At 36.1% G+C, this 13,679-nt stretch overlaps 1 protein-coding gene across 2 annotated transcripts in view; it reads right to left on the bottom strand.

The window, feature by feature from the left end:
• Positions 1-319: 319 nt before the first annotated feature.
• CWC22 (CWC22 spliceosome associated protein) overlaps positions 320-13,679 on the bottom strand; it is a 63,063-nt gene continuing 49,703 nt past the window's right edge. For both annotated transcript variants that reach the window (XM_089916617.1, XM_022570161.3), the window contains 6 exons: positions 11,505-11,582; positions 10,724-10,876; positions 8,433-8,560; positions 6,390-6,491; positions 6,076-6,296; positions 320-1,792 (listed from right to left, as the gene is read on the bottom strand). In XM_089916617.1, coding sequence (XP_089772743.1) covers positions 1,221-1,792; positions 6,076-6,296; positions 6,390-6,491; positions 8,433-8,560; positions 10,724-10,876; positions 11,505-11,582 — 1,254 coding nt within the window. In that variant the 3' untranslated portion in view covers positions 320-1,220. The remainder of the gene's footprint in view (positions 1,793-6,075; positions 6,297-6,389; positions 6,492-8,432; positions 8,561-10,723; positions 10,877-11,504; positions 11,583-13,679) is intronic.

The raw sequence follows: 13,679 nt of genomic DNA, 5'->3' as shown, positions 1-13,679 counted from the left end.
CGCAGATGGAGAAAGTGTTGAAAAGAATTTTTCCAAGCTGCCATATTCGATTTAATACTTTGGGGGACACAGGGAGAGGAGGAGGAGAGCATAATATTTCTTTACTGACATGGACTTTATTGTTACTTATACTCAAGTTTTTAAATAACAAAAATAGAAGACATTTTGAATCAGAGTACGTCTCAAAGAGAAACATTAAAATGGTGGTCCCATTACTCTTGAACCTGGATACTGGCTAAAATGGATTTTATGTACTTTTAAGGTGAACAAGTACAAGTAGTCTATTTAGTAAATAAGGTTAAATGTCTGTCAGCAGATCTAAAATTTCAGAGGCAATATTTTATTTCAAAAGTAAAAATAATACAGTCACATATTAACTGGTGAGAGTTACAATGATAGAAACCCTTAAAATTCTTATAAAAAAAACTAGAATTATTTCACAGTTAGTCTTGCCCACATTTCTCATGACTGTATGTTTTCTGGTTATCTATTAATCCAAATTAAAAATTAAATACATATTAACTTACCAACAATGATATAACTTCAAGGCTGAGAAAAAGCACTAATCACAAAGAATTTCAATTAAACGTTCATCTAACAGTCCAGAAAGAGATGTTATTGAGAGAAGTCCTAATTATAAATCAGATAGCTGTGTATCTGTTTAAAGACTAACATACACCTAGCTTCACCAAAACACTTCTGAAAAAAACTACACATACCTATTTTGTTCAAGACATAATATGAAAATTAAAATAATTCCTCTACTTTAAAAAAAGCGTGACTCCTAAGAAAGGTTCATAGCATCTCATTAACAAAGCAAAAATGTTAACCTGAAATGGTTCATCTATTTTGGTCTTCAGTTACAAATAAAAAGTCACTAACAATTTATTATAATAATTCTATAAACAATTGGAAACATTATTATCAGAAAAAAAATTTTGTCAGTGGAAAACAATCACTGATTCAATGAGCATTTGATCATTTTATTAACAAAATATGGGCAAGAATTACATCCCTCTCTGGTGAAACTTTTCAAATAATTTTATGTGGAGGGCCTTGAGACGTATCAATTACAAAACATTTTTTTAAACGAAAACATTTTTTAAATGTACAAATACAAACCAGTACTTTATACAAGCTACAAAGTTTGTCAATCAATGTAAAAAATAATTTGTTTCAACTGAATATAAGGCATGTTCAGTTTCTGTAATTTTGCAGAATTATTTTTTTTGCTTTGTTGGAGACTTTTCTCTTCGCCAGTCCTGATTTTTCTTTGATTCTCTGGATTGTTCAGAGTATCGGCTAGATTTTTCCCATCGTCTCTCAGCACCATTCTGATACCTATCTTCATCACTTCTAGAGGCTGAATGTTTTTTATCCTTTTCTCTTGACTTGGACCTATCCTTTCTTCTAAAATTCTCACTGTCCTTATTTCTGTATTTGTGCTCATTTTCAGAGAAAGAATTTCTTCTCTCTCCTCTTTTCTTTCTGGGGTCCCCAAGATTATGTTCCAAATCCATGTACATTTCTTGGTCTCTGTCCTTCATGGCTCTGCTGTAGCTGTTTCGCTCAGAAGGAAGCCCTCTGTCTGAAGTGTACTTTGTTACGGGATCTTTTGAATCTCTGTCTCTGGGTTTCTCTGCCCTCCTTTCTCTCTCGGTCCTCGTTTCCTGGTGCCGTTGCTCTGGTCTCCTTTCTTCTTGTTTCCTATCATTCATGTGTTGTTTCCTCATCAATTTATTTACTTCTTTCCTTCTGTGTTTCCCTTGCCCCTTCTTTCTTACATCTTTATCTGCATGTGTAAAATGAAATATAGTTAGCTTTCATTTTAGTCTTAATTTCACAACTGAAAAATCACACTTATTGATGCATTATAGGTTTACTAATTCAGACAAACTGGATGCAGAGCCAAATCGATTGAATGCAAAGTCTGATGACAGGACATTATACAAATAGTGTAATTTTTAAGAATATACAATATATTAACTGAAGTACTGCTTTGACCCTTAACTCAAAAGAGTAAACAAGAACTTTAAGTAAACTACAGCAAATGTAAAAGTTTTAATGAAATGACTAAAGTGGTACATTTCCACTCACAAATTTTATCCAAAACATAAATTCTAGCCCACATGCATTATGTCATATGAAATATTATGTCAGATCTCGTACATAATTAAAATGCAATGATCATACATGCCAGCAACATCACTTCCTAAGAGGTGGGCTGAGCGGGATGACTGGGTTTGTGTAATGATATGAATATGTATTTTTCAAATGAAAACCTCTGCCTACAGAAATGATAGTTCTGCTATCAGAGAAGTACTAACTGTACTAGCAAAGAGAAGCTATATTGAGATATAATCACAGGCTTTATGAGAGCCACAAAGGCTTGATTTCTGAGAAAACTCTTCTAAGAAGGCCTTGAAACTTTTAATTTTATTGATATGATCACAAATATAAGCATTAATTACAATGAAATATCTTACCATTTTAAACTATAAAACACATTCAATCACAATATCTGTGTTATTTAGTTTGGGTACATAATCAAGGGTACTGAGATGACCACAGTTTCTGTCAAGTTCATATGAATACATACAAAAAGAAGGAAATATGGTGGAAAGTTGCCTACCCTTGTCCTACCTCCACCCAAACGTCAGTGTACCAGCCTCTGTTTCTCCTGCCAAATGCCTACGCCGGCACAGTCAGTTGGTTTGCCACTAAGGACCTATTTCTCTGGTTCCTATCAAGCAGCTCAGCTGAGCTGCAGCTACCCAAGCAGAAACCATCTGGCTCCGTGCAGAATCGACGTCTCTCTGACCCTGGTGTATGCCACTCTTGGTGCTTCTTGACACTAAAACCTGAGCCCTATAATAATATGCACTCTTCTCTCTCTTTGGTGTTTGCTTTAAAATTTTCTAATTTGGGGTAAGTTCATATTGCTTTTATGCTATTTAATATTTTACTGATAAAACTGAAAGCTCTCTACTGAAACAGTATGATGAGGCAAATTAATTCTGAATCAGCAAGCTTCCTTATTGCAGCAGTTCATGCTGTGTTATCATCTGTTCTCAAAACAGATACCATGAAATAACAAATTCTTTAGAGGTGAATGGTAAATGAACAATGTTAGTGTATTTCAGTTCAAGAATAAAATTTCCTGTGAGCAAATGGAATCTTGCTCTAATAATATAAAACACTGAAAGTCCCCTAATTCTGCATGCCACTTAGTATGTAAAACACTTTGAAGTGAAACAAGCATGTAAAGACTAGCCTTCCAACCTACTAATAAGGCTGTGGGGAAAAGTGCTGCCTCTCTGAAATACGCATTAAAAGATACAAGAAATGACATGCATTTTGGACAATCAGAGTATCTCTTATTCAAACTAAGATACTATGATGAAAGAAGCAGAACTGGCCCTGGGGAAAACAACATAGACCTTTTCAGAAAATGGCATATTTGAAAAAATCCTTTACTATAGCACTTCCCCTTCCCAAGGAGGACAGAGAAAATTGTGAAAGACTAGTAATGCTGCTGAAAACAACTAGAAATGCCAGATAAAATTTTAACATCTTCTCTTGAAAGGAACTAAAGATCTGGAGCAACTTAAGATGCTATAAGGAAGTGCTCAAAAAAAGGGATGGGAGTATGTCAAAAGAACACTGGAGTCAACTTGAAGGAACTCCTAATTGCCAAAGTTGAAATGATCGGAACAAGAAAATAAATGATAGCATTGGACTTTAACCCATAGAATAAGATAAATATTCATGAGTCCACATTGATATAAATATATAGTTGAATTAATAAATAAATGGAGGAGGACACAACTCTTTCTTACAGGAGAAGTTCAATTACCAAATGTGGAAAAAAAGAGACAAACAAGAAAACCACCATTTGGCAAACACTACAGTAGTAAGTGTTGCAGATAAGATCCACAGATGGATGTGAAAATAGAAGACCGAAAGTTAGAGGAGAAAGAAGAGATTTGCATAGTACTGAATTATCTCCCTACAAGATATTAATTTATAAAGAAAAACAGTTTCCATGAAAAAGCCCAATGATACCACCTTAACCAAGTGGTCAAACTTAATGTCACCAATATCAGTATTATCAACTCCTCAATAAGGCACAGTAAGAACAACATATCGTTTCTATGGTATTCTGGCCAAAAATGAATAACCTCATTCTAATCATGAGAAAACATCAGACAGATCTCCATACTGCGGGACATTCTGCAGAATAAGTGACCAGAGGACTTAAAAAGGGTCAAAGCCATTCAAAACAAGGAAAGCCTGAGAAGAACTACCACAGGTTGTAGAAGATTAAAGAGAAATACAATTAAAGGCAAGGAGGGCCCTGGAAAAAGAAAAAGAACATTAGTGGGAAAACTAGTGAAATTCAAATAAGACCTGTTGTTTGGTGAATAGTATTTTCCTGATGTTAATCTCCTGGTTTTGATAAGTGAACTACAGCTATGGAAGATGCTAACATTAGGGGAAGTTGGGTGAAGACTATATGGAAATTCTCTGTACTATTTTTGCAACTTTCTTATAAGTCAAAAATTAGTTCAAGATAAAAACTAAAAAATAAAGACACCAGAGAGCTGGCAAAAAAAAATGAGGACTAGAAGGCCCAAGACTCAAGAGAAGGCAGAACCACAGAGAGGTAAGGTAATGTCACTCTCTCCCTGTGAGTATCTGCTGATTCAGGGCTGCTGCTGAGGGACATAGACCAGCAGAGCTCTGGCAGCCTTGCAGGGCTCGAGAGATAAGAACAGGACTAGTTACTTGCAATACATACATGTGACAAAAGATACATATCTGAAATACATAAAGGCACTTACAAATCAACAGAAAAGCCAACTTAATGAAAAGGGGGGGAGGAGGCAAAAATTCTGAACAGCCACTTAACAAAAAGAAAATATCCAAATGGCAGATAATACAGAAAACGATGCTCAACTTCACTATTGATCAAGGAAATGAAAATTAAAGCCGCAATGCAGTACCATTACACACCCACCAAAATGGCTAAAATGAAAAAGACAGTCAGTTAAAGTGTTAGTGAAGATGGGAGCTATGGGAACTCTCATACATGGCTGGTGGGAGTGTAAACTAGAATAACCACTTGGAAGGCTGTTTGGGAGTATCTACACACACCCTACAGCCCAGTGAGTCCACCTCTAGGTGCATATCCAACAGAAATGTGCATATATATATATATATATATATATATATATACGTATGTCGCCAAAAGATATGTACGAGAGCATTCATGGCAACACTACTTATAAATTTAAATTTCCGCTGAGTAAAAAGGACAAATGTTAAATATACTGTAGAATATCTGCATAGTGAAAAACTATACAGCAATGAGAATGAATGAACTATAATTAAATGCAATAGTATGGACGTATCTCACAAACATAAAGTTGAAAGATAAACCAAACATAAAGAAGTTCATAATATATAATTCTAAAGTTTAAAGCAGGCAAAACTAATTTATAGAATTACAAATCAGAACAGGAGCTGCCATGAGGCAGTGGATGGGAGGAGTGGTAGTAAGTACAAGAGGGAAAAAGGAAGATTTCTGGGGTACTGGTCGTCCTTGTTCTGGGTCCTGGCCACACGGATGTGGTCTGTTTATGAAAATTTATACAGCTGTTCACTTAAAATGTGTGCACTGAATGTGTGGTATGCGTCAATTACTAATATAAAGCTTCACTATTAAAAGTAAAAAATTAAATTTTCTTTAAAATATAACCATCAGGAAAGCTCCTGTAAAGTAGATTACAGACATTATGAATGGCATTTCAGTCAGCACTCAAATAAATATTTGCCAATGGAATATCTTCATTTCGTTGAAGAGGATTCCAAAAGATAATCTTAGCATTATAAATGCTGAATTCAGTATAGACTGCAACAGTGATAGATGATCATTTATATTATTAACTGTGTTTTTTAAACAACTGAACTCTAAAATAAATAAGCAATCAAATTATTCTCTTCCCTTGTAAACACCACCAGCAATACACTTGTTAGAAAAGAGCACGATCAACTATACATCAGTTTCAGTACCTGAGGCTGAGCTCTGACTACTGGCGGATGAAGAAGCGCTTTCTCCACTAGAAGACTCTGAACTGCTGTCGCTGCTGTCCGAATCAGAGGCAGAGGAGTCAGACTCAGAGGAGGAGGACTCAGGGGAGGAAGAGGAGGCGGGGGATTTATTTGGCTCAACATCTGGTTTTTGTGCCACGATGACCTTTGGTATATTTTTGAGATGCTCACGCAATTCATCCCTAATAAGAAACATAATCTCTGTTAGATTCTGCCTTGAAGGCAACTGTGAAATAATTCTGTAAATTGAATAAAATTCTGATAATAATTCTTACGTTAAACCTCCAAGACCTATAGAAGTAAAGAAGTTGATGGCAAATCGAGTGTTTCTTGGGTTATCTCGGGGTAATAATCCTTCAAAGAATGGCTGCAGAGTTCTAAAACGGAAAAAGAAAAATGAACAAAAGAGGACAGACTGCTTAAATATAAAAAGGCAAAATCCTTATATAGTCATTTTTCAGATTTTCTATATATTAAATTAGTAAATGAAATACAAGCAAGTGATTTAAAAATCATTTATCTGGTCAGGCTGCATGCTATCTAAATGAGTAGGGTCAAGTCATAATTTACTAAAATTAATTTCTAGGGATTTCCCTGGCAGTCCAGTGGTTAGCAGTCAGTGCTTTCACTGTCATGGGCCCTGGTTGGGGAACTAAGATCCCACAAGCCATGAGGAGCAGTCAAAAAAAAAAAAATTAAATTGATTTCTAGAATTATACAAGAGGAGGTTTTTAAAAAACTTTCTTATACACACCCAACACTCAGAATAGATATACGTATATAACACATATAAACCTACATATACATATGTATATTTATTATATGTGAGTGTATGTACAGAAAAGTAAAAAACAAAACCAAACAAGCCTCCTCTGTTGTACATGCAAACACGCCTGTATACACAGCACTGTGGAAGGTACTGGAGGAGGGGAAGAGCAGTCAACAAAAGAGAAATCAAGGATGAAGACTGTAGGAATCACTGTTTCTAGGCAGGGGGAAAAATAGAGAAACATTAACAATATAATGTGGTTTTGGACATGTGTTTTTTTTTTTTTTTTTTTTTGCGTTACGCGGGCCTCTCACTGTTGTGGCCTCTCCCGTTGCAGGGCACAGGCTCCGGACGCGCAGGCTCAGCAGCCATGGCTCACAGGCCCAGCCACTCCGCGGCATGTGGGATCTTCCCGGACGGGGGAACGAACCCGCGTCCCCTGCATCGGCAGGCGGACTCTCAACCACTGCGCCACCAGGGAAGCCCGGGGCATGTGGTTTTGAGTGCTACATTCAATGCACTAAGCTGCAGAGTTAGGAAAAACCATTCTTCATAGAAAAAGGTAACTTAATGTAAGAGGAACGATTAATACGAGTTTGCTGGATAGAACAAGAGAAGGAATTCCCAGCTCTGGAAACAGAGGTAAGGAGGCATGAATGAGCCGGACTTGCTTAACCAGCTGCGCAGCTTTGGTGCAGTGCAGCCGCAGTGCGGCTTGCTGGGGAGGGAGTACGTGAGCCTGGCAAAGTAGGTAAGGACCAATAAGTAAGTATACGAAGCTAAGAGAAGTGGATGGATCCGCCCAGAGCATGCAGAATCCAGGACAGACCTTTAGTGAACACCGGAGAGGCAGGCTGAAGAGGAGAGAGAGGTTGGGGGGAGCAAGGCAGAATAAGAAAGTGAGCTCATGAGCAAGTGGTCAACGGTGTAAGCGAGACCACGAGGTCATGAGGCATGAGGACTGAGAAAGACTGCGGGACTCGGCAGGTGGTCACTGAAAAAAATCTGAAAGGATTTCAGGAGTGTGAATGGAGTAGAAGCCAATGTGCATGGCAATGGGCAATCAGAATACATAGGAAGTAAGGAAGCTGGGACAGGGATTCCATAATAGTCCTGGAACAAAGCCCTAGTTCAGTGTAATAATTTCAACAGTTACAGGGCTGATATTCACTGGTATATGTTCACAATCATCCACTGATAATAAAAAAATTATCATTCTTTGGCTCAATATTAGGGTAAAAATGAAAATAAAACTACAAAAACTCATTACTGGGAAACTCCAGTGAGCATGCAAAAAAAATTTTGTATGTTCTAACTAAACTAAAAGAGGCGTTAATTCTGCATTTTCTCTACCTGAACTAATCGATCGTTAAAAGTTTCACGTTGTCCTGTGCCACACAGAGCATCAGAGTCAGAACAGTGTAACGGATAGAGAATGTCCTAAGGACTTAACTTGTATTTTTACAACTAAAGGTGAACTTACGGCTGCTAAAGTAGGGGAAAATCTCCGAGGGCAGTAAGAATAAAGAGTGCTTAATAATAAACTTACTCATCCTTTAATCTTCCATTAAGTTTAGGAAGACCCATATATTCACACAGTTCTTGGAAAAATATTTTCACAAAAATTCTACTGGATGATGTAGTGGTTTCTTCACTCAGTTTTATGCATTCAAGAACCTGAAAAGTAAAATTAGAAAACGATAATTTTATCTTGGTGTTCAAAAGATGAGACAAAGTGACCAATATCTGTAACTTATAATGTCCCTTGAAATTAATGATTTGCTCTCATCTGCAGTTAGAATTATCTCTAAATATCTTCCCTTATGCTGATACGCATTATTACTTGGGAAAGTTTAAGACTGCTTCTCTATACAAATTTCCAAAATGTTAAGATGCTACAGAAATACAGTTCATTCTCTTTCCTGAGTAATGTGCTTTTTATAGCAGGAAGGAATATTGTCTTGAGCATATAATGCTAAGATTATTAGCTCCTAAAACTCACTCATCAAAATATGGGTGTAGGAGGGTTTGGGGCAAAATGCCACTTAAAGCATCAAGCTACAGTTTTGTCCAGGACTAGAGTACACAAGACGAGTAAAGACGAAGAGTGATGGCTTGTTCTGAATAGTTAAGATTGGGCTTACTGAAGCTCACAGAGAGAAATTTTAGGGTAAATAAAAATAAAAGCAACCTCCAGTTTTTTAGGGATGTGTTCCAGGAGCTCACTTATTTCAATTGTTTAAAACTTTGATTTCATTTTCCCAGAGAAGGGAGTAAAAACAAAGTAAAAGTTACGATTAGCCTGCTGGGTTAGCTTATAAATGCCTATTAAAGTAGCTGGACACACTTAGTACTTAAAATATTACAAAACTCTATCCAACATTTATAAGCTCAATGATGCTGCTTCATTCCACCACTGGGTTGTGGTATTCTACAATATGATTCTCTTTTTTCTTCCATCTTGGATATAATTTCTTTCCGATTTTTCAGTTCCTTCAGCCTAACCTACTACTTTGTATTTTGCATTACTACCTTGGGCATCTTACCTCTTCTGTTTTATGGTACTAAGCTTCTTGAAAGCAGGGACCATATACAATTCATTTTGGATGCCCAGTGTCTCTTTCTGGGCACAGAGTTGGTGACTAAACAAATGGCTGTTGAATGAACAGTAATTGTACAATTAAGTGCCAGCTTAATGAATGCAGTTCAAATTCCAACCCAGTGTACATTTCCCCATCGAGAGTATCTTTCCTTGTTCTAACTATGACTACAGAACTTCCTCCCTATCACTTACCCAACTTCAATGCCTGCTAAGAAAAATACATCTTGCCAGAACAGTCATTTCTCTTATGTCCTTACCAGAGGAACTACTGACAGTTACTCCGTCAGGAAACAGGCAGTAACTCAGAGGCTCATATGCCACCAGACTATTGGTGTATGTGAATATGAGTGTGCACACACGTGTGTACACAGAGAAGATGAAAATCTACATTTTCTCTGAAAACACTCCTAGCCATCACTATCAGAAAGAACTGTAATGTTTGGACTGTTAATATCATCCAGGATGGTATTTCTTACACTCACACATTATTTACTTAGCTTTTCTTTTTTTAAAATAATTAATTAATCAATTGATTTATTTTTGGCTGCATTGGGTCTTCGTTCTTGTGTGCGGGCTTTCTCTAGTTGTGGCGAGCGGGGGCTACTCTTCATTGCGGTGCGCGGGCTTCTCATTGAGGTGGCTTCTTTTGTTGCGGAGCATGGACTCTAGGCGTGCGGGCTTCAGCAGTTGTGGCGTGTGGGCTCAGTAGCTGTGGAGCACAGGCTTGACTGCTCAGCAGCATGTGGGACCTTCCTAGACCAGGGATCGAACCTGTGTCCCCTGCATTGGCAGGCGGATTCTTAACCACTGCAACACCAGGGGAGTCCCTACTTAGTTTTTTGATCCCATGTTATATGAACACAACCTCAAAGACTGCCATTATAGTAAAAGTTTGCTCCACATTTCTTTTTTTTTTTTTTTGCGGTACGCGGGCCTCTCACTGTTGTGGCCTCTCCCGTTGCGGAGCACAGGCTCCGGACGCGCAGGCTCAGCGGCCATGGCTCATGGGCCTAGCCGCTCCGCGGCATGTGGGATCTTCCTGGACCGGGGCACGAAGAACCCGTGTCCCCTGCATCGGCAGGCGGACTCTCAACCACTGCGCCACCAGGGAAGCCCTCAACATTTCATTTTAAAGTACATTTCCTACATCGGAAAAGTATGGCTATGCTATACTTAATATCTATTTCATAATAACAGGGGATTAGGAAACAAGTACAAATATTGACCTATCTACTTACGCTCCATGGAAGTGAATCGGTGTATAAGAGGTGAGCAAACATCTTAGCAACATTTCTCAATTTGTTTGTTTCCAAGCGATGGATGGTATCATATTGTTCTTTGAATATACTTTCAAAGGATTCCATGTATTCTTTTTTTAGCATGCAAAATCGCTAATAAATTAAAAATAAAAATGTCAATACCATTATGAGCATATTAAATACTAATTTTATTCAATCAAAAGTTAATAAATATTTGTATATCATATCACTCAATCTTCTTGTGCTGTATAATGGGATGCTCAAAAAAGAAGTTAATATATATCACCCCTATCTACCTGGGATCTATATGCTAAAACAAAGTTATACATGTAGCTGACCACAGACACACACATTTGTATAAGATAAATATACTTCTCTGTGGGTTGAGTTTGGACTAAAAAAATTATTTTAGCTCATGCTTTATTTGTGCTGCCTGAGCATGTACTTGACTTCAGAAACTGCTGTGAAATTTTGAAAAGACAGCATTTAACTGTCCTCTTTGGGAAATTTTACAAAGCATGTGGAATTTCTCAAAGTTCTGGAAGAGTAATACGTAATATTAAGGCACTACAAAAATGAAGTGGGAAAGGAGGAAGCTGCAGAGTGGGAAACCTGTGGAAGGGAAGAACAATTTGCTTTCAGCAAAGATATGTTATTAGGCCAGGCAACAAAGCAGACACATTAATTCACAATACTCATGTTAAGAATTACCCTTGTGATTTCATCAAAATCCAACAAGAAAAATGAGGTTGGAACTCACCCCAGCTAATAAGCCAAAAAATTTCTCATATGTCCTTTGTTGGGCACAGCAGTCAAGTATCATGTTGCACAGTTCTTTCTATTTGGAGAACAATTACATTAATGATTCAAAACACAGTGAATCCATGCTATATGATAATTTATCAATATGATAGAGACAGCCTGAATTTTTAAATAAGGTTTTAAAAACACAAAACTCTGTGAACTTTAGTTGTGAAGACAAAACAAAAAATTCAATCTATTCAAGCCTATAGGTTTTTAAAGTCTTCTGTTTGCCTGACAGAAATTCCATAGTCATTTATGCTAATTAGATTGATTATAAAATTCTAAATTCATATAAGTATGAACCACTTCATGAAAACCTAGTATAGGAAACAGATACATCAAAAAGAGACTGAATATACTGTATTCTAAAAAGATTCTACACAGAAGTCTTTTAAATATAGATCACCAATATGACATATAACAATTCAGTTATACATCTTCCAAAGATTTAAACCCAATTATGAAGGAATATATTTTGTTAGTATGGAGAAGGCAGAACATGGTGAGTCTTTACAGAAGCTACATGGGCACAGCTTCAATGTTAATGTAAATGACCCTCTGGCTGATAAAGAAGAAAATATATTTAAAAGAGCAACAACAAAAAAAGACCTTTGTGGCTAAGTTTTTTAGCCTCAAAATAAATGTTATACATATAGATCTGTCAATAGATGAATCTCTATAAATAGATGGAATCATTTCATAACTGCTATAATAACACACTGTCCAATCAGTTATTTATGGGCCTTGAAAACTCCTTTGTGAAAATTCTGTTGAACTAAGAAATGCAAGAATAAATCCAGGATCAGGAAATACCATCATCACAAATGACTTATAACAAATAAATATTATTTACTAATTCCTGAAATAACCTTAATGAAATATGTGTTGATTATAGAAATTTCATAAGGAAGAAACTCAGGAAATGTGGACAAATCAATGGAGACAAAATGAAAAAAGGCATAACCCTACCCCTAACCCTGAGCACTGCTGTAGAATTAACTAAATATATTTCTCAACAAAACATTTCTTATCAGAAAGTTTAAAATTAGTTTTTTTAAATACAGTAACTGCAATGTGTTTGCTTTCCATAAACAGAAACCAAGCCTATAAAATATAATGTATACATTTCAGTTCATTTTTACTTTTATTTAATTTTACCTTTGTATCTTCAATTAAGAATTTTGACACTTTTTCACTTGATAACATTTTGTAACATTTTGTCACTTGATATAATAATTACTAAGATACAACCTAAGCAATTATTGTAAATTATTTTAAAAATGAGGTTAATATGCATTTACTGCAAATATCTATGTGCAAGAGGAAGCAAGGGGACCCTGAAGAAGCACAGAACAGACACTCTAAAACTGTGCTGTCCAGTATGGTAGGCCCTAGCAACACATAGCTATTTAAATTTAAATTGCTTAACATTACATCAAATTTTAGTTTCTCAGTCACACTTTAAGTACTCAAAAGCGACACGTGACGAGTATAGTGGCCACTGTACTAAACAGTGCAGAATATGAATATTTTCATCACTGCAGAAAGTTCTATTGGACAGTGCTGTTCTAGAAGCTGATAATTCACTTATAAAACTATCTACTCAAAGGCCTCCCTTCACAATATAAGATTATTTTTAGATGTAATTATATAACTAGATTATTATAATTTTTTAAAAAATTAGTCACGAGTTGCGTCAATTAAAATGTTTATAAATGTCTAAGTTCTGAAGAGATGTACTTGTCAAAATTTAATATAGTACTAAAAACTTAAATGAGGCTTTTCTGAGTTCTGCCATATAATGTTAATTTGATATATTAAAATACATTTTCAACTTCTTCTACCAACACTGTATTTTACAATAACCTAACAGGTAATCAGGTTTTAAACAATATAACATGGTAATATGCTGATAGCATTGCTAATAAAGTCAGCACTACCTGAAAAACAAATTACTTTCTTCCTTAGACTAAGTGCAATTACAACAGTTATTCCCTGTGGCATAAAATAATTAAATATTTTAACATTTTAATTAAATATCATAGTGATTTTAGGAGAGTCTTTTGAGTGCACGAAAATAGATGCACTAAGACACTCTTCCAAATGTTATCAAAATATGTTGAAGTTAAGT

The sequence above is a fragment of the Delphinapterus leucas genome, chromosome 8 (assembly GCF_059928025.1).
Source record: "Delphinapterus leucas isolate spDelLeu-1000000601 "Yukka" chromosome 8, BTC_Dleu_Yukka2, whole genome shotgun sequence".
Lineage (NCBI taxonomy): Eukaryota > Metazoa > Chordata > Mammalia > Artiodactyla > Monodontidae > Delphinapterus > Delphinapterus leucas.
Note: the sequence above shows the minus strand (reverse complement) of the source record. Positions and strands in the feature narration are given on the sequence as shown.